The sequence below is a fragment of the Martes martes genome (assembly GCF_963455335.1).
Source record: "Martes martes genome assembly, contig: scaffold_236, whole genome shotgun sequence".
Taxonomy (NCBI): Eukaryota; Metazoa; Chordata; class Mammalia; order Carnivora; family Mustelidae; genus Martes; species Martes martes.
In genome coordinates this window covers 54,953-80,985 of record NW_027666273.1, presented here as the reverse complement: position 1 = coordinate 80,985, position 26,033 = coordinate 54,953, and the positions used below count along the sequence as shown (strand labels likewise).

General features: G+C 36.1%; 1 protein-coding gene across 1 annotated transcript in view; it reads left to right on the top strand.

Moving 5' to 3' along the window:
* Window positions 1–454: 454 nt before the first annotated feature.
* The window catches only part of LOC308338097 (adhesion G protein-coupled receptor L3-like), a gene marked incomplete at its 3' end in the record, with an annotated part of 50,460 nt that continues 24,881 nt past the window's right edge, over window positions 455–26,033 (top strand). The window contains exons 1-2 of the mRNA XM_080831658.1: window positions 455–463; window positions 2,639–3,439. Of these exons, the coding sequence (XP_080687784.1) occupies window positions 2,758–3,439 (682 nt within the window). The remainder of the gene's footprint in view (window positions 464–2,638; window positions 3,440–26,033) is intronic.

Sequence of the window (26,033 nt, the reverse complement as noted above, 5' to 3'; positions counted from 1 at the left end):
GGGTCAAAATCAAAACTATTATGTTAAATAGTGTTATAGACTATAATATTTTATAAATGAGACAAGTCAAGCTATTTGAAAGCTTTATGCGTATAATTACCTTCCTAACTTTCAAGGGAGATACTGGTGTTCTTATTATGAATATTGTATGTCCTATGCCTATAGTTTGAAATTGTATGTTTTTTTCAATCTTAGCTTGAATAACCTTTGCCTTATGTTTTCTAAGTCTGTACTGTGTTTTTAAGTTTATAATATGATTGCTTTTTTAAAAAAATAATTTTACTAGGGGAATGTTTAAGAAAAAAACCTATGTTCAAAAAGCAAGTATGAGTGAAATAAATTATTTACTTTCAGTTTGGAAGAGGTGAATAAAAAGTGCTTGGCCAATACCGTACCATTAATCTATTCTCTTTTCTCCTTTCTCTCTGTACTTCTCTCTCTCCAATAGAAGTGGAACAAAAAGGTAATTAAATACCTTTCATAAATTATATACTATTTATAGGCTAAGTTATTTAACAGTTTAACATTTAGTTAAAATAATTTTGTATTAATTCTTATCTATTTTATGAAAATTTATTTACTACTTCTGCTGCTCAACTTCACTTTAATCTGTTGTGATGACCAGTGCTGGTTTGATCCTTTTATCCTAAAAGAGTTTAATCATGTAAAATTTTCAACTGTGCATTTTCTTCCTCTTTACTTTTAAATAAGTAGTTAGAAAATCCAGTAAATGGTGGTGGATATGACTGCTTTAAATTTGTTTTCATTTCTAGACTAGATAATTTTCCATAGCTCTGGTGTGGTCTCCCCATTCCATTAATTTTTAACTGTTGGGGGAAAAGGGGAGACAGTTTTCTGAAATACCTTCTAATAAATTACTTTAGTAATCATGGGCTCATTATTAACCGACTTAAATTTTATATGCAATTTTGACAACAATGCCTCTCCATTCTTTGTAATTATAGCCATCATATTAGAAATTCTTCTAATCACCGATTTTATTTTTGAGTACGAATTGGTGAAAGCCCTCTGTCCTTGCTACGGAAGATTTTGGTGGTCAGCTTGGCCCTTGAACTTTTCATTTCTACAAAAGTAAAACTTCGGACATTTTAATAATGCACTCTCCTTTTTAATAACCTGCACATCCTAGCTGAGTTTTATCTTCGCTCATTTTCCTTTGGATCTAGGCTTATAGTTGCTGTTAAAGAGCAACTAATGACTAATATTAAGAGAATAATACTTGAATCATTAAAATATGGTTCAACATCCGAATTCCTTATGATTTCTTAATTTCTCCACCCCGTACCCTTCTAATCATCTCAAATATAACATGGCACTGCATGATTATTTTTCAGTGTATTTGCTTCACAAAAATACTAGAGCGGTGTTTCCCATAGCAGGTTCAACAGAACACTACACTTCAAACAGGCTCTGTAGAAAAGGTTCCGTGATTAAATTAGATTGTGAAATTTGTTCATCTTCGTCCCTCCTGCCTGGGAGATTCACGGATATACCAAAGCTATTAGAATCTCTGCCACAATTCTATTTAATATGCTATTTCTTAAACACGGCTGAGGATACCTGTTTTCTGTCTTTGTAACATCTAGTTATACCACTTGAAACAGGTGCTTCAAGGACCACTCTTTGGGAAACATTGCTTTGTAGCCCCTGCATTACAAGCCGGCCAGGGTTGCTTGCCACTATTCACACAGTGCGCTACTGAATCGTACTAAAAATGAAGTGAATCAGATAATTCCTGCCCATTTTCAATCTGAAGTATGAGCAGCAAAATATTGTAGCAAGTAATCTTGTTTTTTAATGTTCTTCTCATGTAACAGTAAAAGGTACATGTTTTTAAGTTCCAATACTACTGTATTTAACAGGACATTTTTAACTGATTAAAATCTAGATCTTGGGTTCTTTTCTCTGTAACCTTTCACCTTTCTTCTTTCCTTATTCCTTCTTTCCTTTCTTTTTCTTCCTTTCTCTTTTTCCTCCCAGTATCCATCCATCACCCATTTTTAATTGTGTGGGTTGCATGCTCTGTGTGTGCTATAGTAGCTTTAAGAGGTTTTTGGTTTTGTTTTGTTTGTTTATTTTTTTGCTAGAAGATTCAGTGGCCTGTATTATAGGGCTTTTCTTTTCCTTTATTATTATACTTAATTAGTATTGGATTTCTATTTATTTCTTAATGATAAGTTATTGAGTGGCTAACATCAGAGTGAAAACAATATATATATTTAATTTCAAATAAGATACATAAAATATTATGTAAAAACATTTGTATTTATTTTATGTCTATGGAATACATAGACATACATCACACCTGTATATATATATATATATATATATATATATATATATATATCCAAAAATATAGTATCACATGTTTACAAAGGTAAAAATCAAAGGAAAACACAAGTATTCCTAGAGAGGCCACATTTTTCAGCAAATGAAATCAAAATGATTTTGAGCAAAAGTCAGAATTAATATGTGTACTCAGAAGAATGCAACGAAAGAATTAAGTGGTGGTGGGTATAACTTGTTAGAGTTACATTCCATTTGATGAAAAATAAAAATCTCTAACAAAATATTAAAATTAATATGTTTATCATTTTAACTCTTTCCCTTTCAACAGTTTTTCTTTGTCCTGGACTACTGAAAGGAGTATACCAGAGTGAACACTTGTTTGAATCCGACCACCAATCTGGGGCATGGTGCAAAGACCCTCTGCAGGCTTCTGACAAGATTTATTATATGCCCTGGACGCCCTACAGAACCGACACCCTCACTGAGTACTCCTCCAAGGATGACTTCATCGCCGGAAGACCTACTACAACCTACAAGCTTCCTCACAGGGTGGACGGCACAGGGTTTGTAGTGTATGACGGAGCTCTGTTTTTCAACAAAGAGCGCACCAGGAACATAGTAAAGTTTGATTTGCGGACTAGGATAAAGAGCGGAGAGGCGATCATAGCAAACGCCAATTACCATGATACCTCCCCTTACCGATGGGGAGGCAAATCTGACATAGACCTGGCAGTGGATGAAAATGGGCTCTGGGTGATCTATGCAACAGAACAAAATAATGGTAAAATTGTCATTAGCCAGTTGAACCCTTATACCCTACGGATTGAAGGGACATGGGATACCGCCTACGATAAAAGATCAGCTTCCAACGCATTTATGATTTGCGGGATTCTGTATGTGGTCAAATCGGTCTACGAGGATGATGACAATGAGGCCACAGGGAATAAGATTGACTACATTTACAACACCGACCAAAGTAAGGATAGTTTGGTGGATGTCCCCTTTCCCAATTCATACCAGTACATAGCAGCTGTGGATTACAACCCCAGGGACAACCTTCTGTACGTATGGAATAACTATCACGTTGTGAAATACTCCTTGGATTTTGGACCTCTGGATGGTAGATCAGGTGAGTTTGGCTTTTTGATGATACTGGAGGGGGAGATGTTTGCAGTTTGTTTTTGATAAGTTTTTTAATTATATGATTAGACTTCCCTTGTTGTCTTCCTTCTGGCCTGTGTAGCTGAAAACTGTTCATTATCTTTTCGTCTACAAAATGTTGTCATTAAGCACTTTAAGCTCTAAGAACAAAAAACGTGTGAGAAACTTTTTCTCCTTTGTGCAGCTAGTCTCCAGTCTTAAGCCCTTCTCTGAAGGGCATTTTTATTATCAGCTGGTTAGTTCTTTGTGTAGTGAAGTACACAAAACCTTTACTAAAATAGAATGCCATCCTGTCTAATTAATTGTGACATGCCCTCAGAAGTGCCCTCCACTTGGAAAAATGTCAAGGGCTCCCTTGATATAATGCTTCAGGACCCCTGCGACAATATATTCACTTTGCAGAGAGTGTCACATATGATCACCCCTATTGGGAACCTTGTTGGTTTGAGTGTACGCACGTCCGAGTATACCTAATTGATGCATATAGAAAAATGTTTATAAGTGATAAACAACAACAAACAAATAGACCTCAATTTTCTAAGAAAAAAAAACAATACAAAACACTGCTTTGAGTAAACCAGAGATTATCTTTAATTCCAATTCTTTTTTTAAAAAATATTTTATTTATTTATTTGAGAGAGAGAGAGAGAGCACAAGTGGGGTAGGGGGAGCAGAGGGAGAAGCAGACTTCCCAGCCTGACGTGGGGCTTGATTCCTAGCAACCTGGAATCATGACCTGAGCTGAAGGCAGACACTCAACCCACTGAGCCACCCAAGTGCCCCCCCCCCCAATTCTTTAAAATTGTCTTTTTCCTCTCTAGGACATACCATTTCCTTTTAATGTTATTTACAGATAGTCATAAATTGCTTTATTATTTTAAATTTTTGTTTACATAACTGAATAGAATTATCTAAGTTGAGAGGTTCGGTTATTTTAACTAGCAGTAATGCTGTTCTTCGTGATAAAGTGTAATGGCAAACTAAGATACAGGTGTTTGAATCTTGACAGTAATATAGCGATTCAAAGATTACGCTGTGTGTCTTCCAGTACTTACATGTTAATACAACTTGTTTCCTGCCCCGCTCTTACCCTGCATGTACTACCATGCTGTTCTGATTCCTGACTTAGTTCATTACACACACGTCTTCTTACACAACCAGATTCTAAGTTCCACATGGATACCAGTATAATATATGGCATATATAAAATAAAGGCTCAGTAACTTTTTGTTGAATGAATGAGGGAGTAGCTTTCCGCTTCTTAACTCTGATAGAATGAGAAATGAGTTGGCGTTTTCTCTAATCTCCAAGAGGCCTTAGTCAGAGTGTCAGCAATTCTTTCCATGGCCAGCAATGCTAATATTATGCCTAAGTATGCAACAGCAGCAAAAGCAACTTCTCCTTACTAAATCTTCAGAAACTCTCCTAGCTCAAGTACAGTACCTGACTCAGCACTGTACAGGTAAGCTCTTTCAATCTGATACACCCTTCAGTTCAAAACCTAAGCAAGAATCAACCATCTGGAGTATTCTGGGAAGACATTTTTTTTTTCATAACTGTGATACCCCTAAACTAAAATTTATATTTTGGCCATGAAAACTCTGTGTGTGTGTGGTTCTTAGCCTCTTCTGACTTTTTTTTTTTTTTAATTTTATTTTATTTTTTCAGTGTTCCAAGATTCATTGTTCATGCACCACGCCCAGCGCTCCATGCAATACCTGCCCTCCTTAATATGCACCACCAGGCCCTCCCAACCCCCCACACCTCTTCCAACTTTTAAATTGCAATAGGACATAATTTCTAATTGCCTGCAGGTAACAACTCATCTTTTGTGGTTAATCGGTGAAGAAGAGAGAGTAACATGTTTCAAGTTTTATTTATTGAAAATATTATACATTATTTTTATCTCTAATAATAAATAGATTAAGGTTAATTAGCATTCCAGGGCTTGACTTGATGAATTGATGCAAATCCTGAGTTTAGTTTTTTAAATTAACCTGAAAGAACAAGACCATACCATGGTCCCAAGTATTTAGAGACTTGATACAAAGATATTTTCAGTAGATATTAGTAAACTTACGTATGTGAATATATTTATATGACCGGTCATTGTGGACATAAGAAAAAGTACACCACTCATTTACTTTTATGTGTTTGTTTATGGGAGTTATAATATTAAACCGTCTTGCCCAAATATACTAGCTTTCGTGTTTGTGGAAAGGATATTACTAAAGTGGCACTGAGAAATGGGAAAGTTCAGCTTTTGAAACAAATTCCTAACTTTGCCTGGAGATTCAGGTTTTCCTTCTTTAAATAACAATGAAGACCTTGTCTGTTTTGTAAAGAGTAAGATTCCATCTGTAATTTGTAAATTTGTAAATATAATCATAAGAAAAATGATCAATTTTCATGCATTAATGCTCAGATTTAAAAGCCAGCATTTTCGTGTGGACTTACTGCAGTTTCGAGGCAGGAAGAGTAAGTGTAGAAGTAAATTTTCTGCATTGTACATGTGGATATGAGAATTTCAATTAGCATTAATAGAAGCTGTTCATCTTATTCCTTGCAAACGGTTTCAGCTGGATGTTTTTCTTTAGTAAATTAGGTTGACATTTTTCAAAGAAATTGCCTTTAGTGAATTCTTATTATGGATCTTCTTATGTGTTTATGTACAGAAACAACTTACTATAAATATGTTAGGGTCAAAAAGGCTAATTCTGAGTCTGTAGATCTAAAGTGTATTTGCTGTTGCCATCTGTTGGAAGCAAGCTTTTTTGCTCTGATTTTAACTGAGTTCTAATCAATGAAAACTCACACTTCTGAAGTTCTTATGCAAGGGGGTATCTGTGTCATGCTTGTACTGAATATCACTTTTCGACCCATTAAAGGATCTGGGAGCTGGAAGTTAGGGAGCAAATCTCTTTCTCTTGTACACGTAAAAATCCTTTGGGGAAGCGTACGCACAGGTAGCATGCAGCTCTGAATGTGAGCTTGGGAGTCCATAGGGCTTGGGTTTGAATTCTGCCTCCATTGCTTGGTCTACAAAATGGAAAAAATAACCCTGATCTCCGAAAATGTTGTTAAATTTTAATGAGATGATATTTGCGGAAGGGATAGCAAATTTAACCAAATAGCCACACTCCAACCCTGCAAAAGTTCTCATCCACAGTTTCTAAATGAGGAACCTAAGACACCATAGCTCGTATGACTCAAATACCCCACAGCTATTGAAGGGCATCCCAACTCCAGATTCATGTTCCCTCCTAGGGCACTGGTCATGGCAAGTGTTTATGGAGGCTGTGCCTCTAGATTCGTTCATTTGCTGGAAGTGGTCTCAGTCTCCCCGTATGCCAGGCACTCTGTAGCTGCAAATCGAATCTGTAGTTCTCGCGATAAGATTACCGTAGATTTGTGCTCTAAAAAGTTGTGTCTGTTCTTCAGCCGTGAAATCGGACATATTTTCTCTTCTTAGCAAGAGTCCATTTTAACTTCTGAAACGGCGAACTTTAAGAAGAATAACAAGGAAAACAGTGTCTCCTAAAAGTAGCCGCAGAAATCATTGAGCTTCAGTCCCTTACTTTTCCCAACACCCATTTTCAGACTGCTAATTGCCCTGCCTTTGTTGGGTCGGCTCCGCTACAGGACATTGGTTTATATTCTTTTTCAAAGGAAATCATCCTGGGACTGGTACAGTCCGTGAAACACGTTGTTTTCAACAATAGCCGTATAAATCAATTAATATTAATATGATTTTTTTAAACTTGTTTTCCAAATGTTCATTGTTAATTTTAAGTGAAGTTTCTCCTTGAAAAGTGCTTTAATGGGCCTGCTCTTCTGGGCCAAGTTTTAAAAAGCTTAAAATTTGTTCTCATTTTTTGTCTAAAAACATTTTCGGAACTGTCATCATATATTTTGCATTAGATTAAATGGAAGTTTGCCAGCGTTTTCTGTAGTTTTCCAGCATGAAAGTAATGGAAAATGAATCTGTATTTATGCAGTATTGCTAGTCACATAATAATTTATGTTTGCAAATTGTGCAAAAACAGTTTTTAATAATATAGTTCTATCTCACATGGTAAAGAACATACGAATGCAAAGAATTTCCAATTTATAAAAAGCTTTTGCTCCAGAGCTAAATGAGATTTTGATTCACATAGAAATAATCTTGTTGATATGGCTTCAGCTTCAGTCATTTTTGCTTACTGGTCCCTGTGGAGTGCCTAATATATAGTGGGTGCTCTTCAAGATTTGTTGGACGATTTGATACATCAAAGAATGAATTATCGTATATATTAATATTCAGAATATTATGAGAATAAGAGTATTAGTCCTAAAATTTGTTTTATGAAGATGACGCGTATGCCCCCGTCGCTGTCACTGTTGACCTCACACTTCCTACTCTGGAAGTTTTAGGATTCATGCCAGCTGTTCCCCACCCCCAACCCCTACATCCAGCTTCTTCTCTTCTTCACTCAGATTGTAAAGAGCTTTGGTAACCTTAAGCAAGTTTAGCAGGTGTTAGGGAGACGTGCCAAAGCACATTAACACCTGATGCGCTTTCTTTCAGAAGTAATTAGAAGACATTGGAGTCGGTAGTCTTATAATAGGGAAGGAAGTGAGCAACTGTTCAATGAATTTTATATTCAGAACATATTCTCAAATTTTTCAGTTGACGAATTTTAGGATTTTCTTCAAGTCTGAAAAAACAGAACGTATTTTATATTCAGAAATGAATAATAATCGTATTCTGTTGAAAACACATTTTGTCTGCAGAACAGGGGATTCAGTTTGCAACACCTGTATCCGAAATGCTTGCAAGCGTTAGCATCTTAGTATAAAGTAAATGTAAAAGCGCTTCTTCTCTTTTTTTCCGACCAGAAAATCATACTAGAACTACCAGATCTAGAATTTTTTTCAAATGTACTTTTAACTGAGCCTATATCCTATCTTATAAAATAGGATATGAACTGTATTTTTTTTAAAGATTTTATTCATTTATTTGACAGAGATAGTGGGAGAGAGGGTGAGCACCAGCAGGGGGAGCAGCAGAGCGAGAAGGAGAAGCGGGGTTCTCCACTGAGCAGGGAGCCCAATGCGGGGCTTGATCCCAGGACTCTGGAACCATAACCTGAGCCAACGGCAGACGCTTAACCAACTAAGCCACCCCGGTGCCCCATGAACTATATTTTCATCATTGCCATTAGCTGGCTCTTGTAAGGTAGATGTTAAAACCCTCCAAATAATACTTGGCTATTTCACATGTCATTTGAGTGATTCTCAGGTTGGCACTGTAATTCTAGAACTACCTTATATCCGCTCCAGCTGGTGTTAGCCAGTCAGTTGCATCATCTCCCCTTAGCTATTACTGGTTACGGACTGACTTTCACCCTTAAGTTCTTTGTCTCAAACTGCCTTATGCTGAGTCCGTTATTCATTAATAAATGGCACGGGCATGTGAGGTATTTTCTTGGACTCTTCAGTTTGCTTCTCAACTGTCTATAGAACAATCAAAACTTTCCTTGTCAAATATACAAAGTTTTCCAGTATTTGCTACTGAAGGAAGAGGAAGTAGATTTAGGTTGGTGATAAGAATAGTCAGAGAAGCCCACTTCCAAAGATTTCTTAAAGTTAACATGTCTACCAGATCTAAAAATCTATGGGTTGTGATTTAATGAAACACATCAGGCAATCAGGATGAACAACAAAACAATGAAGACAGGCAGTTACTGTCTCTTACGACGGTTCTGCTTCCTGAATACAATCCATATTTTCTTGAAAGTGAAAGCCGTTTGAGATTATGTAAATGTATCCTTCCTTATATGCTGAAGATAACAGATCCTAAAAACTACAACAAAAAGCCTACACATAACAGTTTAACAATGCAGATAAGGTGAACCTTCTGTCCTTATAATATGCTAATTAAGTGCATTTGTGTCTCCAGTACAGGCTGTGACTATGTAGTGATGAATAAGAACTTTAAACACACATGACACCTCGTTAAAATGTAATTTTCACATCATATATCTGAGCCCTTTACTTTGACAGCTGAGTAATGTGAGCGCTGGGCAGAGAATCCTGAACATTTTGAAACTGTCACGTGTTTAATAGGTAGCTGAATCTGCTTCCCGAACGGTTTAGTTAAAGATGGTGCACCCTGCTCGCAGGATAGAGCCTGCAAGGAACGGGATCTTAAATCAGGGTTTGTCCCTGAGCCTAGGGGTGAGGATTGCTTCCCAGTTCCACGTGAGAGGCCTCATTGTCTCTAGGGTTGAATTTACATCCGTCTTAGTAACTGAGTGAACTTTACAAAGAGAAAAAAATAGTCAGCTACTTGTTGCTAATTTCATCCCGGTCTGTATTTTTGTGCATCAGCTGTTTCCCTGTGTGCAGAGGAGCCCCTGTCTTCCTCCCGGTGCGGCTTCACCGCCGGGAGTGCCAGCTGTCACCGGAGGGGAGTTGCTGCTGGTGATTTTTCAGGGAGCCCAGCCAGAACTTGCGAAATGCGCCCTCGCTGGTGCACCGCAGCTCAACATCAGCTGAAGTCTCCTCTGTTTGTTTTTACCTCCCTTGTATTTTCCCTTCATCGTAATTGAAGGTGAAACCTCTTCAGAATGACACCTTCTGCTCTTCAGGCTCGGAATATCAAATCACGGGCCTGGACAGAGCAAAGCTCCACCCGCCTTTTTAGAGCCAAGCCCAGTGCTAGCCATTCACCTGACATGTAGGAGACAAGATGCAAAGGATAAAGAGGTTCACAAATGATATAACTTGCTATGTTTTTTTTTTTTCCCCTACAGAGCGATGTCCCTGATAAATGTGTAATTATTAGAAATGTAATCAAAATTGTTTCTACATGCAACACACAGTCATAAAAAGATGACTTACTTGTGAATAAGCTTCCCACTCACACCAGCTGTCCTTTCCATAGTCATTTCCCTGCTCATTAGCACGTCCACCAGAGGGCAGGCCAGTAGAACTGAAATGGTTTTGCGGCTCATTATTAGTGCCTCTCCTCAGGGTTGGCAATAGTGGCTAAAATGACTAAAATGAGATTTCTGATTATCTAAACTGTTCCACTTTGGAATACTCTGTGTATGTCCACATTAGCACAGATAAATGAGAATTGATTTTATTATATAGCAAAACCTGACATTTGCTTTATTTCTTTGTGGGCCCCCCCCCTCCCCGCCCGCTTCAAGTTTTAGGTAGTGGTCAAGTAGCTTAGAATAGGGTTGGCAATCCAAAGTATGACTTTAAGGACAAAGGTATTTCTCTCTTAAGTACTTTTCCATCAGGAAGCTAAATTCTCAAATTGCAATGATTCATGACCAAATAATTTCAGATACATAAATGACAGGTAAAATCTGTGTTAGACAGTTTTGGGGGAGAGACCTATCAGATTTCCTTAAAAACAAGTGGAGAACATTTCCTTTTTATTTGCTTAAATAAGAACTCTGCCTCTTTCTCTTTATGCTCTTCAATAGTACAATTCATGGTCAAACTTTTTGCATCTGCTTACCCCACTTAAGATACAAAGTAAAATGATCCCGTCCTTTGTTTCTGAAACGTCTAATGACTGAAATATTTTAGCTTTAAAATTTAGATTTTTAAAAATAATGTTAGGAAAAATGATTCTACCAAAAATATACAAAAAGGAGTGAATTGATAGGTATTTGTTGATTTCATGATTCAGAATGATCTCTTACAATAATTTTTTTAAATATAAGAAATGTCTTTGAAGAAACTTTTGCCTTTAAAAAAAGATAATGGCATTTTACTTAGAAATATCCTATTCAATAAAAAATATAAAATGGACTGTGATTTTTAAAAAAACAGTAAACTTTCCCAAAAATCTATACTAATATTGCTATATAGCTACAAATTCACATATTAAACTAAAAATGTAAACCTTTATATTTTATAGAGGAGTCCACCAAGAGATGTAAGTGGTAATGATTTAGTGAGAGGAAGCTTGAAAGTGGAATTGGAAATACTAAGAAAAAGTCAAAGATTTAAAAGTGACATTCAGGCACATAATCAAAATTGCTGTAGAAAGCAGAAGCAGAAAGTCAAATTGGCTTTAAGTCAGAAGCCCAGTAATTGACTGGTCCCCCCCCCCACTCCCCCCCCAGTTCTTCCTTCCCTCCCTCCTTCCTTCCTTCCTTTTTTCCCACCTCCCTTCTCTGCTCCTCCCTTCCTCCCCTCGGTACTCTTATCTTTTATTTATTTATTTTTTAAGATTTTATTTATTTATTTGACTCGGGGGTGGGGGGAGAGCAAGCACAAGCAGGGGGAGCTGGAGGGAGAGGGAGAAACAGACTCCCCGCTGAGCAGGGATCCTGATGCAGAGCTCGATCCCAGGACCCTGGGACCATGACCTGAGCTGAAGGCAGATGCTTAACCAACTGAACCACCCAGGTGCCCCGTAACCCTGTCTTTTAAGTACAGCTAAGGCCAGGCACTGTGGGATGCTCAATGGCTATACTTATGAGCAGGGCGGGTATTGACCCTATCCTCACAGGGCTTACAGAACAGTGAAAACCGGGGCACCATGGATGGCCTAGTTGGTTTAGCCCTGACTCTAGGTTTTCACCCAGGTGGTGATCTCAGGGTCATGAGATTGAGCCCAAGCTGGTCTCCATGCTCAGTGTATAGTCTGCCTGAGAGTCTGTCTCCTTCTCCCTCTGCCCTTCCAACTGGTGTACATACCCTCTCTCTCTCTCTCAAATAAATAAATAAATCTTAAAATAAAAAATAGTGAGAATAAATAAAAAGAAACAGAAAGGGGGTTGTCAAAAAATAGTAGTATCACCTGCTACTTACTGAATTTTCTCTTTTCTTGCCATTTACACAGATTACCAAATTTAACCCTTACAAATATCGTGCAAAGAAAACATTATCCTCCAGATGAAGAAATCGAGAGTCAGAAAAGGTCAAGAATGCAAACAGTCCAGATTTGCAGTTAGACTCCTAGTATGTCGGGCTTTCTGATTCGTCAGTTTTTAAAAGGAATTCGTCGGTTGGCATTTGTCAGTGGTTAAAAGGAATACAGTTACCACAGCCAAGGAGCAGGGAAGGCAGGAAGGCAATGTAGATGCTACTAGAACACAAGTAAAGCCGCTAAGCTGAAGTAGAAACGAAAGGCAGCAAGGAGGCATCGACCTTGAGTTAGAGTAAGGACGAGCAAACAGCACCTGGTACTGTAGAGCACCACCATCTCCTCCCAATTGCACCAGATTTCACACACACACTTTCACCCTTAAGAAAATGCTATGAGGACAGATGAGGAAACTAAGACCGAGAAACTCAATCGCTTGCCCACAAAAACCTGTGATGTCAATGTGAGTTTCAAAGAAACTCAGGTGTATTTGACTATATTTGACTGCATCATGAAGTCACAGCATTTTCTGTTTCCAATAGGAAGAATTATAATGCACACAAGCATACAGTAGAATTTGATGTTACAGTGCATGGATATGGCTCATTATTAAATTTAATTCTAGTTAATCTATATTATTATTTCTTCTTTTTTTTGTAATTCAGATGTTTTGCTAGCACAACTTCTATGTTCAGCTTCTATGGGCAAGATTGACAACATGATGGAAAAGCAAAATGAAGGAAGAAAGGAGTTAGGGACGAGAGAAATAAAAGGGAAATAAATGTGTTTTGTTGTGTAAAAATAAATGGACAAGAAATGAATGAGTTCTCTTTTTTCAAGGGAAGGTGCATTTAAAAGTGTTAAAAAGTCATTTTCCAAGATTGATTTAATTGCCTTAAGTGGGTAAAGAAAAAATTAAGGGCACAGTGTGGAACGCTTATACCTTGATGGTGTGAATGCGAATTATCATAAATATCTTGGCAATAGCTGAGAATAGCCTTCTCTACGTGATAGACCTATTTTGTGAACTAGCGTATCTACTTCTAGGTTTCCTCCCTAGAGAAACTCACGTTTATATGAAGAGAGGCTTGTACAAGGGCGTTATTACGTCCTGTATAAGATAACGTATAAGTGGAGTACCCCGGACTGTCCCTCCGTGGGTGGAAGATTGCAGGGTGGTAGGAAAGGAAGACGAGCAGCTTGTGTGTGGTTGCACCCGTGAATAAGAAGCAGCTGGAAGAGAAGATATGAACGAGACAACCCTCTGGCTGGCACCAGGGATTTTATTTTTTTATTATTTTTTTAAGATTCTATTTATTTATTTGACAGAGAGAGATCACAAGCAGGCAGAGAGGCAGGCAGAGGGAGAGAGAGGGAGAAGCAGGCTCCCCTCTGAGCAGAGAGCCCGATGCGGGGCTCGATCCCAGGACCCTGAGATCGTGACCTGAGCCGAAGGCAGAGGCTTTAACCCACTGAGGCACCCAGGCACCCCCCCATGGCACCAGAGATTTTAAAAGCCCCCGTCAGTGTGGATGGTAGAGAGAAACAGTATGTGATCATTATCCCTTAGAAAGTAATATACCAGGGGCACCTGGATGGCTCAGGCGGTTAAGCGTCTGACTTCAGCCCAGGTCATGACCCCGGTGTCCTGGGATCGAGCCCCACGCCAGGTTCCCAGCTCAGTGGGGAGTCTGCTTTTCCCTCTCCCTCTGTCCCTCCTTCTGCTTGTGCTCTCTTTGTCTCTCTCTCAAATGAATAAATAAAATCTTAAAAAAAAAAAGAAAGAAAATAATATATCAAATCAACTATTGGTACCTGTGAAAAGGTAAATCAGAAAAAATCTTAAAGTGGCATTCCCCCTTTCTAAGAATATAGCCCCACATGTCTTTATAACTCAGAGAAGCCAGGACTACAGCTTCCCAGAACACCAACAACCTTTACCTCTTTCCAGGAAATCATTATGTTTTTAGTAAAAGAAGCCCTCTCTTGTCAGAAAATTAAAACGTTACTCTGGAATTTTAATTGAGTGTGACCCATAGTAACTACCATGTGTTTCAGCTATTGAACATATTAAACAATTCTTGAGAATTTAATTGCTCAAAAATTATTTTTATACCACCTTAACTGAATTTTCTCCTGAATGTGAATCTATTAACTTGACATATATTCTGGATTCTCATGATAGTTTTTAGTATACTCATATATTTTTAAGCTTTCAGAAACATGGCAGAGTACGTCCGTCGATGAACGGGACTACTGACTTGGCTGATCATGTTCCAGGCTTAGAAATTTAACATACCACAACAAAGTTCAAGTACCCAGTTTTGTAAGCAGGGAAAGCTATAACTGTCTAAACCTAATGGTGAACAGGAAGATTTATATATGAATGAAGGTGGTGGTTTTAGTTCTCGGATTTAATGAAAAAGATAAGCCAATCAGAAGAGATATATGCCTTAAAATGTTGAATTTCAAGACAGACTTCACATAAGGAATATAAAAAATTTTCATCTAGTGGAAGTGTATTGTAAATTGGGGTCAGAATCTCAAGTATCAAAGTAAAAATTAAAACATAATCAAATGATTTTTGAAACTCCCTTAATAGTTCATAAAATGTAGTGAGTTTTTAAAATACATATCCCTATAGAGTGCTGAGATAGTAGGATATACTATGTGCAATGTATATTCTGTATCCCAAAAAGTACATTTACAAAGTATAATTTTATAGTGTTTTGATTACACAACTATTTGAATTAATGTCAAGTAAATGTATCTGTGATATACAACTTTTTTGTAGAGAGTTGCATAGTTATTTCTGTGTGGATAAATCTTTCTGTGAGAACTTTTCCCCCCAAACAATGAATATATTCTTTTAGATCATTTATTAAATGTTTCAATAGTACAACTAAAAAAGTCATAGGGTATAAGAATATTTAATGATATGAGAAATGTTCATTATGTATTGTTAAAGTTTTGTGGTTTTTTTTAAAGCAGGTTTAAATGAAATTTAGACCATTATATATTTTATCTGCTTTTATTTATATTTGAAGATTTCTATAAAAAGCTTTTAAAAATTTATGAGGATAAGTATTTTAGTAGTGATAGTAGTAGTGTATATTTTAACAGGCAGATAATTCAAAATTTTAATGAAAGTTAAGCTCTTAATTGTTCAGATTTGAGCTTTGGGGGATTTTACCAAATTTCTTTAGTGAATATGTACGGTCTTTGAAGTAGTGAAATGTATTTCTAAAAATTGAGCTAATATTCCACATGGATAGAATACCAATAATCTAGATACAATTCTATGATGGAATATGAGAAGGCCTTCTAATTGTGTCAGGACAGTAACTAACTAGTTAATTAGCACTAGGACCCACGAAGAAGAAAATGCCAAAGTCTTACTGAGAATAAAACCATGAGAGGAGACTTACTCTATTTTTAGTTTTTTGGCTTTTTTGTGTTTTTCGTTGTTAGGAAAGAAAAATGTTAGGAAAGAAAAAGTGTTGGGCATTCCTAGAGACTTTGCTTCTACTCCTTGGTTACAGAGCCCTACAAAAGTGTGTAACACAGATTGAATCTACTCTCATACAGAAATATGGAATAACTGAATAGATTGATCTCTCACTCCAGAGAACTTAGAAATAGTGCCAGTGTTTCATTACATTATTTGGTCTAGTGGTACTCTATCGACTTTGACTTAAACAGTTCAAACCATAAGTTTTCACCAGTTGCTTGTAAAGGTGAACATTGAAAAGGTAAAAACATAAAAAGAAAACCATAAGTTTTGTTGAATAACAAAAATTCAATCAAGTAAAATTTTAGGATCTATTTGGTTTTATTGAACAATTCATGAATCAGGCAGCAAGCCATCTAACAATTAGAAAGGAGCTCTAAGGAGTTGTACAAAGTGTAAGGCTGTAGAGGCACCTGGGTGGCCTAGAGGACTGAGCTTCCAACTCTTGATTTCAGTTTAGGTCATGATCTCAGGATCCTGGAATCGAGCCCCACATTGGACTCTGCATTCAGTGAGAGTCTGCTTGTCCGTCTTCCTCCCATTCTTCCCCTCCCCCCATTAAATAAGTCAATAAAATCTTGAAGAAAAAATGGAAGACTTATAGGCAGGAAGTGGGGGTGGTTAAGGAAAGAACAGATTACCTCATCCTCTTTTGGGAGTTGGAGAGGGTCTATGTGGTAGATTACCTCATTGGTGCTGGCTAGAAAATTCCAGACTAACTGATTAAGACAACATTCCTTAAAAAAATTGGAACTGGAAGTAGGTTAAGTATTAAACCTTGGTTCGGTGATGTGGGTTTAGCACAAGTAACTCTGTTTTGAGCCTGTTGTTTCTTTTTAATAGCTTAAATATGACAACACTGAATATGAATGAAAAGAAAGTCAACTATTCTAATCAGAAATGAAACAACTTTTAGCTTTGACAATAAAACAGTTAATATTATTTTTTATTTACACACATATCCTTTTTTTGTTCATGTTTATATTTCTTAGGAAAGAGTAGTTAAGTATGGTCATTGACCATTGATGATTAGCCTTTAAAACAAGATATTCAGTGAATATTTTTGATGAGAGAGAAGCAATGATGTTCATTTTCATGGTAAATATTATAATTCATTCTTGCAGGACATATTAGAATGTTTTATCAAAATTTTGTGTAATTTTATCACAATTTTTGTGTAATTTTTTTAGGAAGCAAATAACTTTTTTTTAGTGATCAGTGGGTTTATATATTTTGGAAGCCTCTTTCTTCATGTAATAAAACTTCAGTGTATGCAAATTGACTGCAAATAACTTATGCCTAAGTTATATGGGATAATGGAGCTCAAAGTGTGGTCTAAGGAAATTGGTACAGATGCAAATTCCCAGGTTCCATCCCAGATTAAATCAGAAACTCTGGGGATGGATACTACTAATCATTTTTAATAGCTTGCTAAATTTGAGAATTGCTGTATAATCCGTAATCCCTACAACACTAGCATATGTACTATAGAATATAATAAAAACATTAAACTGTTTTTCTTTGTTTTGTTTTTAGAATTTCTGTGACTATTTTGTTGACCACCTTTAAATAAATGTTTCCCCTCTCCTATTTCACAACTACTGCAAAGAAGCTCTATAACTCACTACTGAGGAAATATGTTAAGATACAGATTCCCTGTCTGTTTCCCATCTGGTCATCCCTAAGATGTTTTCAGTATATGACGTGAGGCCCAGGGATAGTATTTTTTAGAGTTGATTTTGGATTTGGAAAAGAATCACCACTCTAGATTCTCTAATGTTTAAATAAGATTTATATCTTAGCTCAAATATTGTCTTAATGCATTAAGAATCTGGGGAGCAGTATATACTAACTGTCCGCTCTCCGGGCTAAGGCTGTTCTGGAAGCAAAGTGTATCACTTTGTTATATTAAATGACCCTGTCTTGTGTCCTCATAGAATTACTACCTGTGTGGTTGACAGAAAAGAACAGCAGTCTGGCGCAGGACGGACACGTCCCCTCGCAAGCTTGTCCTGGCAAAGCAAGGTGCCATTCGTCTTCACCTTGAAAAGCTGGAATAAATTAGCACAGTGAGAAGAGAGATGAGACTAGGCAATCTTGCCGTGTTTTGCCACCACTCATGGTCTGTTCCTGTGTTGGGAAAACAAAACAAAACAAAAAAGGTGGAAGATGAGTAGGAAAACAAATTAGACCTGTCACTACACTTGAAGGAATGTAATAACCAGGAGAATCCCATCCTCGCCATGAACAGAACCTCAGATTCTAATTTAGGGCAAAGGTTTCTTTCATACTCAAAAGTAGGGGTAGGTAGAATTCTGAATCTTTCATTTATGTTTGTAAGTTGCCACATGTACTAATACTTAGTCTGTGGCACATGATGGTTTCTTCTGTCCATTCCCACCGGCTTTCCTAAACATGGACAGCACTCGGCTTTGCCAGCTGAGATCTGGGCGAGTGCAGAGAACCTTCCATCTTAAGCCAGGCTGATGTGTAAACTTTGTTTGGTCCAGCCCTCTGCTGCTCTTTGTGTTGTCCTTTAAGGCAGAAACATCTAGTAGCCTTGACCCAATAGGATTGTAAAATTCAAAAGCACGTTTTCAAATGTGAATCCATTGAATTAAATCTTCTGACATGCTTAAAGGAGACTCAAAATTTTATATATATATTTTTTTCATTTTTAAATGGAAATTGTGCATGGATGTGCTGTCTCACTTAATGCAGTAACCATATTTAAGAGAAACTTTCTTTATGTTAAATTTTCCTTCACCTATTTTTTGTGTGTATCACTAGAGTTAACTGTGGTGGGTAGTTGTTTTTGTAAAGATCTTTTTTTTTTAATTTCCTTTAATTCTATTAATTTTACACCAACTCTTGCCCCTCCATTTAGACCCGAAAATGCAGTCATTCGTTCTCATTGAATGAAGCTTGATTTATTTGTTTAAACTGTATTCTGATTACAATGTAAGGTATTTCTGCTGATAAAAGAGTATGAAATAGTAAAAGTAATAAAACAATGCAAAGCCTCACACAAACCTTTCAAGTTTTTTTGGCATTTCTAAGCTATGAGAAAAAGGAAAATCTGAAAGATGGATTGGTTTCTTGTTTTACTAATAACGATCATGATTACTTATTTGAGATTCTAAATATATTCTCTCTGAGATAATTTGGAGGCCTTTTAGATTTCCTTAATTTACATAATAAGGCTAAAAATTTTACATAATTCACTGTTAACAAATACCGAATTCTTAATTTTGTGTCTATCTAGCTCTGTACTCAAGATCTTAAATGAATTAGAGTGACTATGCGATGGAATTGATCCTTTTAAATTCCGAAGCAATTCTTTTTAGCCTTCAAGTGGACTGATTATATACTGCACGAAATGGGACGAGGAGGGCAGAGTTACCCTTTGGCAGAGTATGGATGAAAATGAGTACTGTAGGCAGAGATGTAATGCTGACTACCTCCTGAATTTGTAAGAGCCCTATTATTTGACATGCACAGCTTATACTAAATTCCTTTCTTCTTCCATTAATGAGAAGGAATAATATTCACTGATTCAGTCTGTAGCACTTGGCTATTATTTGCTGAGCTGTATAAACAATGAGCAGCTGTATCGTTGTTTATATTACATGATTTTGTTGATTCATTTAAAACATTTGATGACAGTAGTTGGCTTAGCAGCATGCTTATGGTAATGAAGAAGTTAATTAGCAATATTGAGCAAGACTTCAAGAGATGAGTTTTAATAAGTAGTGCTAAAAATATTACAGTAGTCATCCACAGATAAACATAATAAGCCTCAGACAGATGAGAAAAATGGTCAGATTACAAGAAAAATCACATTAGACTCCTTTGCTTTCAGTTTCAAAAGAATAGTGCAGATAAACATATACTCATTCACCTACTGAGGACAGCGACTGTAATTCCCCTGTTGTTTTACTTTTCCCATAACACAAAGCTACTACATGGGCGGAAAATGGAAGATTGCTTTAACAAAAAAATAAGCAATTATCTTTTAATAACAAATTCACTCTGATAGAACACTCTGCCAGTAAAGAGGTCAGACAGCTTACCAAGAATCCTAGAATTATATGAGCTCTCCAGTCCAGAAATATTGATAGACGTAGTCTGAGTGCGTTAGTCTGCTTCATTTTAGAGCCAAAAAATTCTTAATTCAAGCACCAGGAAATCCATAATTGGAAAGAATCCCATAGTTACTGCTGATATTTTCCTCTAATTATAAGTGACTTTGATGTATCATAAGCCCACTTAAGAACTCTGGATTTTGATAAGAGAAGTAATTCCCAGGCTCCATCGACTAGACCTGGTATTATCAGAAATTCACTAATGTTGGTTAGGCATTAGAGTGTCACGTAGTATTTGATATAATGATATGAAAATCCTAATATTGGAGTATGTTAATACAGCATCAATTTTGCCTGAGAGCCAAGTAGAGGTTAAACTTATATTGCTTGTCATTAGCCACTTAGCCGACACTATGGACTTATTTTGTGAATTCATTATGATCGAGGCAGGTGATGTTGCTTTACTTTAGTTATTCATTCATTCATTCATTCATTCATTCATCCATTTATTGTATCTGCCACCATCAGCCATGTCTCCTCTCCAGGCCAAGCTGAATGGGTGATTAAGTACTCCCATAGACTGAATAGGTTCCTTTTAATCAGAGAAAGGCATTTTTTTCTTATTTATAAATGTCTTACATATATGAGTCTCATATGAATGAGAAGTACCAAAAGTTATTAAAGCCAAGAGAAATTCGATTGGCCATAGGTGATATTTTAAAAATCGATGGTTCCAGGAAATTGTATATAAAGCCTGTCAATGAGGATTCCTTGTTAGATGAGTCATGACCATGCTCAAAATATTTTATTTCATTTGTTCATCATTCATCAAGTGTCTAAATGTGCAAAATGCTTCCCTGAGTGCTATGGGAGATAAAGCAAGAGCCCCAGCCCCATAGGTGAGAAACTTAAAATTAAGTTAGGGAGCCAATACACTGGAACAAAGTCCAGTCACAGCGTGTAACCAAATTGTGTAATATTATTTTTTAATAAAACGTACCAAATTAATATAACTAAATCTTAATAAAAAATAATAAATCTTACAGGATTGACCAATCCGCCTAGAAGGTGGTCTTCTGGGCATGTTGACAAGCTTTGTCACTGACCCTCTCCTGCTGAGTGTTTTAAACCAATAACGTTGATGAAGATATAGAAGATGTGACATTTTGTGTTGCTGGATGACGGGTTACAGGGGAACAATATACTAGTAGACCAGATTATAAAATCAGGAATCAAATGGGTATGGACAGACATTACCAAGGACCTAAAGTGAAAAAGCTGAAATCTAACACAGGTAAATGTAAAGCCCTCTGTTTAGGTTTGTTTACTATATAATTCCAAAATAAGAAGATTCTGCTAGATAGTTGTTCATGGGGCGGGGGAGGAGAACTTCAGTCATTTTCTGCCAGTAAATCCATATTAGTTGACTCACTCTTTGCCAGTCACTGCATAATATACTGGGGATGCAATGACTCATATAGTCAGACCCCGCAGTCAGTCAGTCAGTCAGTCAGTCACAAGCTTATGGGATTTGGGGAATCACAGATTGAATTTGTATCAGTAGTTTGTTTACGAGGTGGGGAGGATGAATGCAGTCTTCAATTGTGTTGATGATATGGATGACGATGATGATAATAATAATGCATCTAGAATAAAAGATAAAATTTCATGCTTTTCCCATTTGGTCAGACCATTTCCTAAGAATTTGTTTTAGGACTTTAGGGCACCAGATTTTAAGAGCAATGCCAAAGTGAGAGTTTGTCTGACAGAGGACACTCCCATTATTGTGTATTCTGGGGACTATAATTCATTTGATGAAAGGTAGAAGGACTAGGATATTTAGCTAAAGTCTATGAAATCTGATTGGCTGGGTTTGAAAATGGCTTCTTCACTTACTAACTGTGGGACTTTGGGCAAGTTACCTGGCCTGTCTTGCCTTAGCACCCTCATGTATAAAATGGGAGTTGTAATAATACCTTCATCTCAGGTTTGTTAAGGAGAGTTAGTTAGTTAGTGGTTCTAAAATACTTAAAACAATGAATGGAACATGGTGACATACAAGTGTTAGCTGCAACTGGCTAGAGAGATGAGTAGATGGAGAGTAAGATTATTGATGAATAAGAGGGTTTAGCAGGAAAAGAAAGAGGCATCTTCAAGTATCTGAAGAGAAGTCTGTGGTTGAGAAAAAAATCATACTTCATTCTTCCTACAGGGAGCATTAGCAAGTGGTTAGAAACCATAGGGTGAGGACAAATCAAATTCTTGTATAAAATATAATTTAATTTTTTAAAATAATTCATCCAGTTCTACTTCTACAATGCTCTCCTCCTTCCTACACGTCGGTCATTTCCAAAATGATGCAGAATGTTCACAGCCTCAAAAACTCCGCAGCTGGACATATTTCACATGAAGTAGGTGACAGTGTTTTTAAGATCTAAATACAGTTCAGAAGTATTAACAACTCCTAACACGGAAACAAATTATATTCTTAATAACGCTTTGAAATCTGAGTCCATGCCATGTTGAGTCATGACTTCCTGTTGACTGATAATATAGCTGACTTACAGTGGGAACCAGAAGTCACGGCATCTGTTCCAGGAACTCTTCTGCCAGAGATTTTCAGAATAAATTCAAGTAATTTTCCTGGTCTCTCTTTTTCTCTCTTTCTCTCACCCAAATAAAATCTCAGTAGTAGCAGTGCTACTACTAACACGATCAGAGGTTTCTTATGGTAACTGTCATACTGCAGTGACTTCATCCTTCTCATAGTGCTTGATTATTTTTAATGATTTTAGTGAAACTTCTCTTGCTAACATTAATTTAATGTAGCATTTTCAGAATAAAACCTGGTCCTGAAGAAACACTGGAGATTTTGAAATGGTATTTAAAAAAAATACTTCCTTAAAAGGGAGTTGTCCCCCTCTCCCCGACCCTGCCCCAGTATGCTATAGCTATGATATTCTTAGGCCATCCATAAATAATCCAGAAAAATACGAGTGTTGGCATATCTGCTGACACTGTGGCTCAGTGATATTAGCTGTGTAGTGTTATATAATTGGGCAATGGAAGTTTTCCATCATAAACTTGAAGGCTATATACCTAGGATAGTTACATAGTTAGATATACTAGCTGGATAGTATTTATAGCTTCATCTGTAGAATTGTTGGCTTGATGTCTCCGTTGATACATATCTGCATTAATGCTAATAGAGAGTCATTCATTTTTGTTTTGGTTGCTGTTTTCAAAAACACCTCTTCCTCCCTATTAGAAATGTGTAAGGTTTGGAGTGCGATCAGTCAACAGTTTTTAGCATTCAGTAAATAGTTCTCTTATTCTTTTTCCTAAAGTTCAAACATTCATTCATTCATTCTGTTTTGAGTGAGGTTATTTGGTGGGTGCTGTGTCTGGATTTAGCATATATAGAAGTGCGATTCTTAACCAAAAATGGACGTAGTCTACTTCAGGACACAGACTTTTTTTTTTTTTTTTTTTTTTTTTTTTTTTTAGCTTTTTGTTATATGTTTTGAGAAGAGAGAGCACAATCACGGGGCAGAGAGAGAGTGAGAAGCAGGCTTGTAGGCTACCGCTGAGCAGGCAGCCCAAATGCACCTAGAGCTCAATCCCAGACCCTGGGATCAGCACCTGAGGTAGATGCTTCACCATGGCGTAACTGGCTGAGCCCCCCAGGTGCCCCAGGGCACAGACTTTAAATGAATAAACCAAATGGAGAAAGAATAGGAAAAGCATTCATAAAACGATGAAATAATACTCAAAATGGTAAAAAAGGTGTGAGAGACCAAGGGAAATAAAAAAAAGATGTAAGGTATGTGGTAAGGCACCCTTATTTTAGTTATTATTGCCATTAGCCAACAACGTACTACATTCCCCATAGCTTTTGTTTGTTTTTACCTTTTAACCAATCACCTACCTGAAAAGGACATCATCATAATGGACAGTATAAAGAATGAATTTAAAAAACTATAGTTTTTTTGTTTGTTTGTTTTCCCACAGATGACCTTATAAACCAAGAGGATTTTTTTTTTTTTACCCTAAATGAGGTTGTTGTTGTTGTTTCTTTTTTTTAAGATTTTATTTATTAATTTGACAGACAGAGATCACAAGTAGGCAGAGAGGCAGGAAGAGAGGGAAGGAAGCAGGCTCCCTGTTGAGCAGAGAGCCCGCTGCGGGGTCGATCCCGGGACCCTGAGATGACCTGAGCCTAAGGCAGAGGCTTAACCCACTGAACCAACCAGGTGCCCCTAAATGAGTTTTTGATCAGAAAAAAAAATGAAATATTCTGATGTTTGCCCATTATGCTTTCACATATTATAATATAATTTCTTAGTTGATAGTTAGATTTTGAGAGCCATTCCCCTTTTTGAAAAAATGCAATGGTATTCATCATGTGGTACCCCAAAATAATTCTTATATCATGATTCTATTAAGATATACATCCAAAATAGGCTGATTAATTTATTAATAAAAGCAAATATTTTACATTCAAAAACTCTCCTTTTACAGTAACAATAATAAAAATTATATGTTCATGAAGTCTTATCCTGATTACTTAAGAGATTCTTTATTATTAAAAAAAAGAAAATGCTACCGAGGATGCTAATACTGATGGCATTCACCAATATACAAAAGATAAAGAGCAATCTGGACCAGTCATTAATTAAAATAAATTTATTAACAGTTCTTAATTTCCTGTACTAGGTGTGCCCTAGGAGGTTGTGAGAGGCAAGGGAAAAAGACACAGGAGGATTTGCTGTTATATGCCATACATGACAAAATTTGTGAATAACTCATTAACATCACAATGGAAAGTATCATTTCTCTTTAATTAATATGTCATGTAAGATAAATTATTGTTTTCCACTAATTACATATGCTATCCAGGCATTATTGGACATCCTAGGATTTTGTAAAAATTTCCAGTTACCCTTAGATTATTTTTCAAATATTCCAGCATTTAATAAATGTGGAAGTATACTCATGGGTTAAAAAAAATATATGACTGAATTTGAATTAAATAATACTTTGCCAGATCATATCTAACACTGTGTTTTTTGAAAATCTCATCGTATGTTCTTTAAAATATTATGAAGTAACACCATAAATAGTGTTTGGGGGTAATCTCAGTATTAGTTTATGCCTGTGAAGGGAAATAACAATCCAGTGGGACTTAACATCCAAAACAAACCTATTAAAAATAATTCTATTTTTCTTACAGTTTACAAGAATTCTAAAATTATAAATTGCCAAAATTTCTAATGAGATACATTGTTTTCTTTACTTTTATTAGGACTCTACCTTATTTCAAAAATATTTTCTTTTTTTAATTGAAGAATATGTGTAGTAAAAAAAACCACAGGTTTCTGCCAATTTTGAAAAATGCAATCATAAATTCACCACCACAATCAAGACATAGAATAGTTTCAAAAAAATCCAGAAAAAGATTAAGATGGCTTGTTTGGCACATAAAACAGAATGAGAGCACTTAAATTAAAACTGAAAAAGACTAAGAAAAAATAAGAAAATAAAGGGAAGTAAGTAATGACACTGAAAATGTATACTATATAACCTGATATTTGGTCATAATTGTGATGGTAAGGATCTGTTTCTATAAATGAGAACAGGATTTTTAAAAAAAATTATGTGTGTGTGTATATTATAAACAAACATAAATAAAATTTATATTTATATATATAATATATAATATATTTATATTTATTATATTATATATAATTATATTGTATATAATATAATATAATAAACAGTTAACTCTAGCACTTGTTAACTGTTTTTATATATGTATATATACATACATATATGTATATATACATATATAAATATAATATAATTATATTATATACAATATAATTATATATGTATATATGTATATATACATATATGTATGTATATATACATATATAAAAACAGTTAACAAGTGCTAGAGTTGAAACAATAATGAGATGTTATTGTATCCATCTTTTCTCTCTGTACTCTATACTCTCTATATCTTTTCTCTCTATACTGAAATACCTGTGTAATTTCTGTGGTTATCCTCTTTCTTCTTTGTATGACA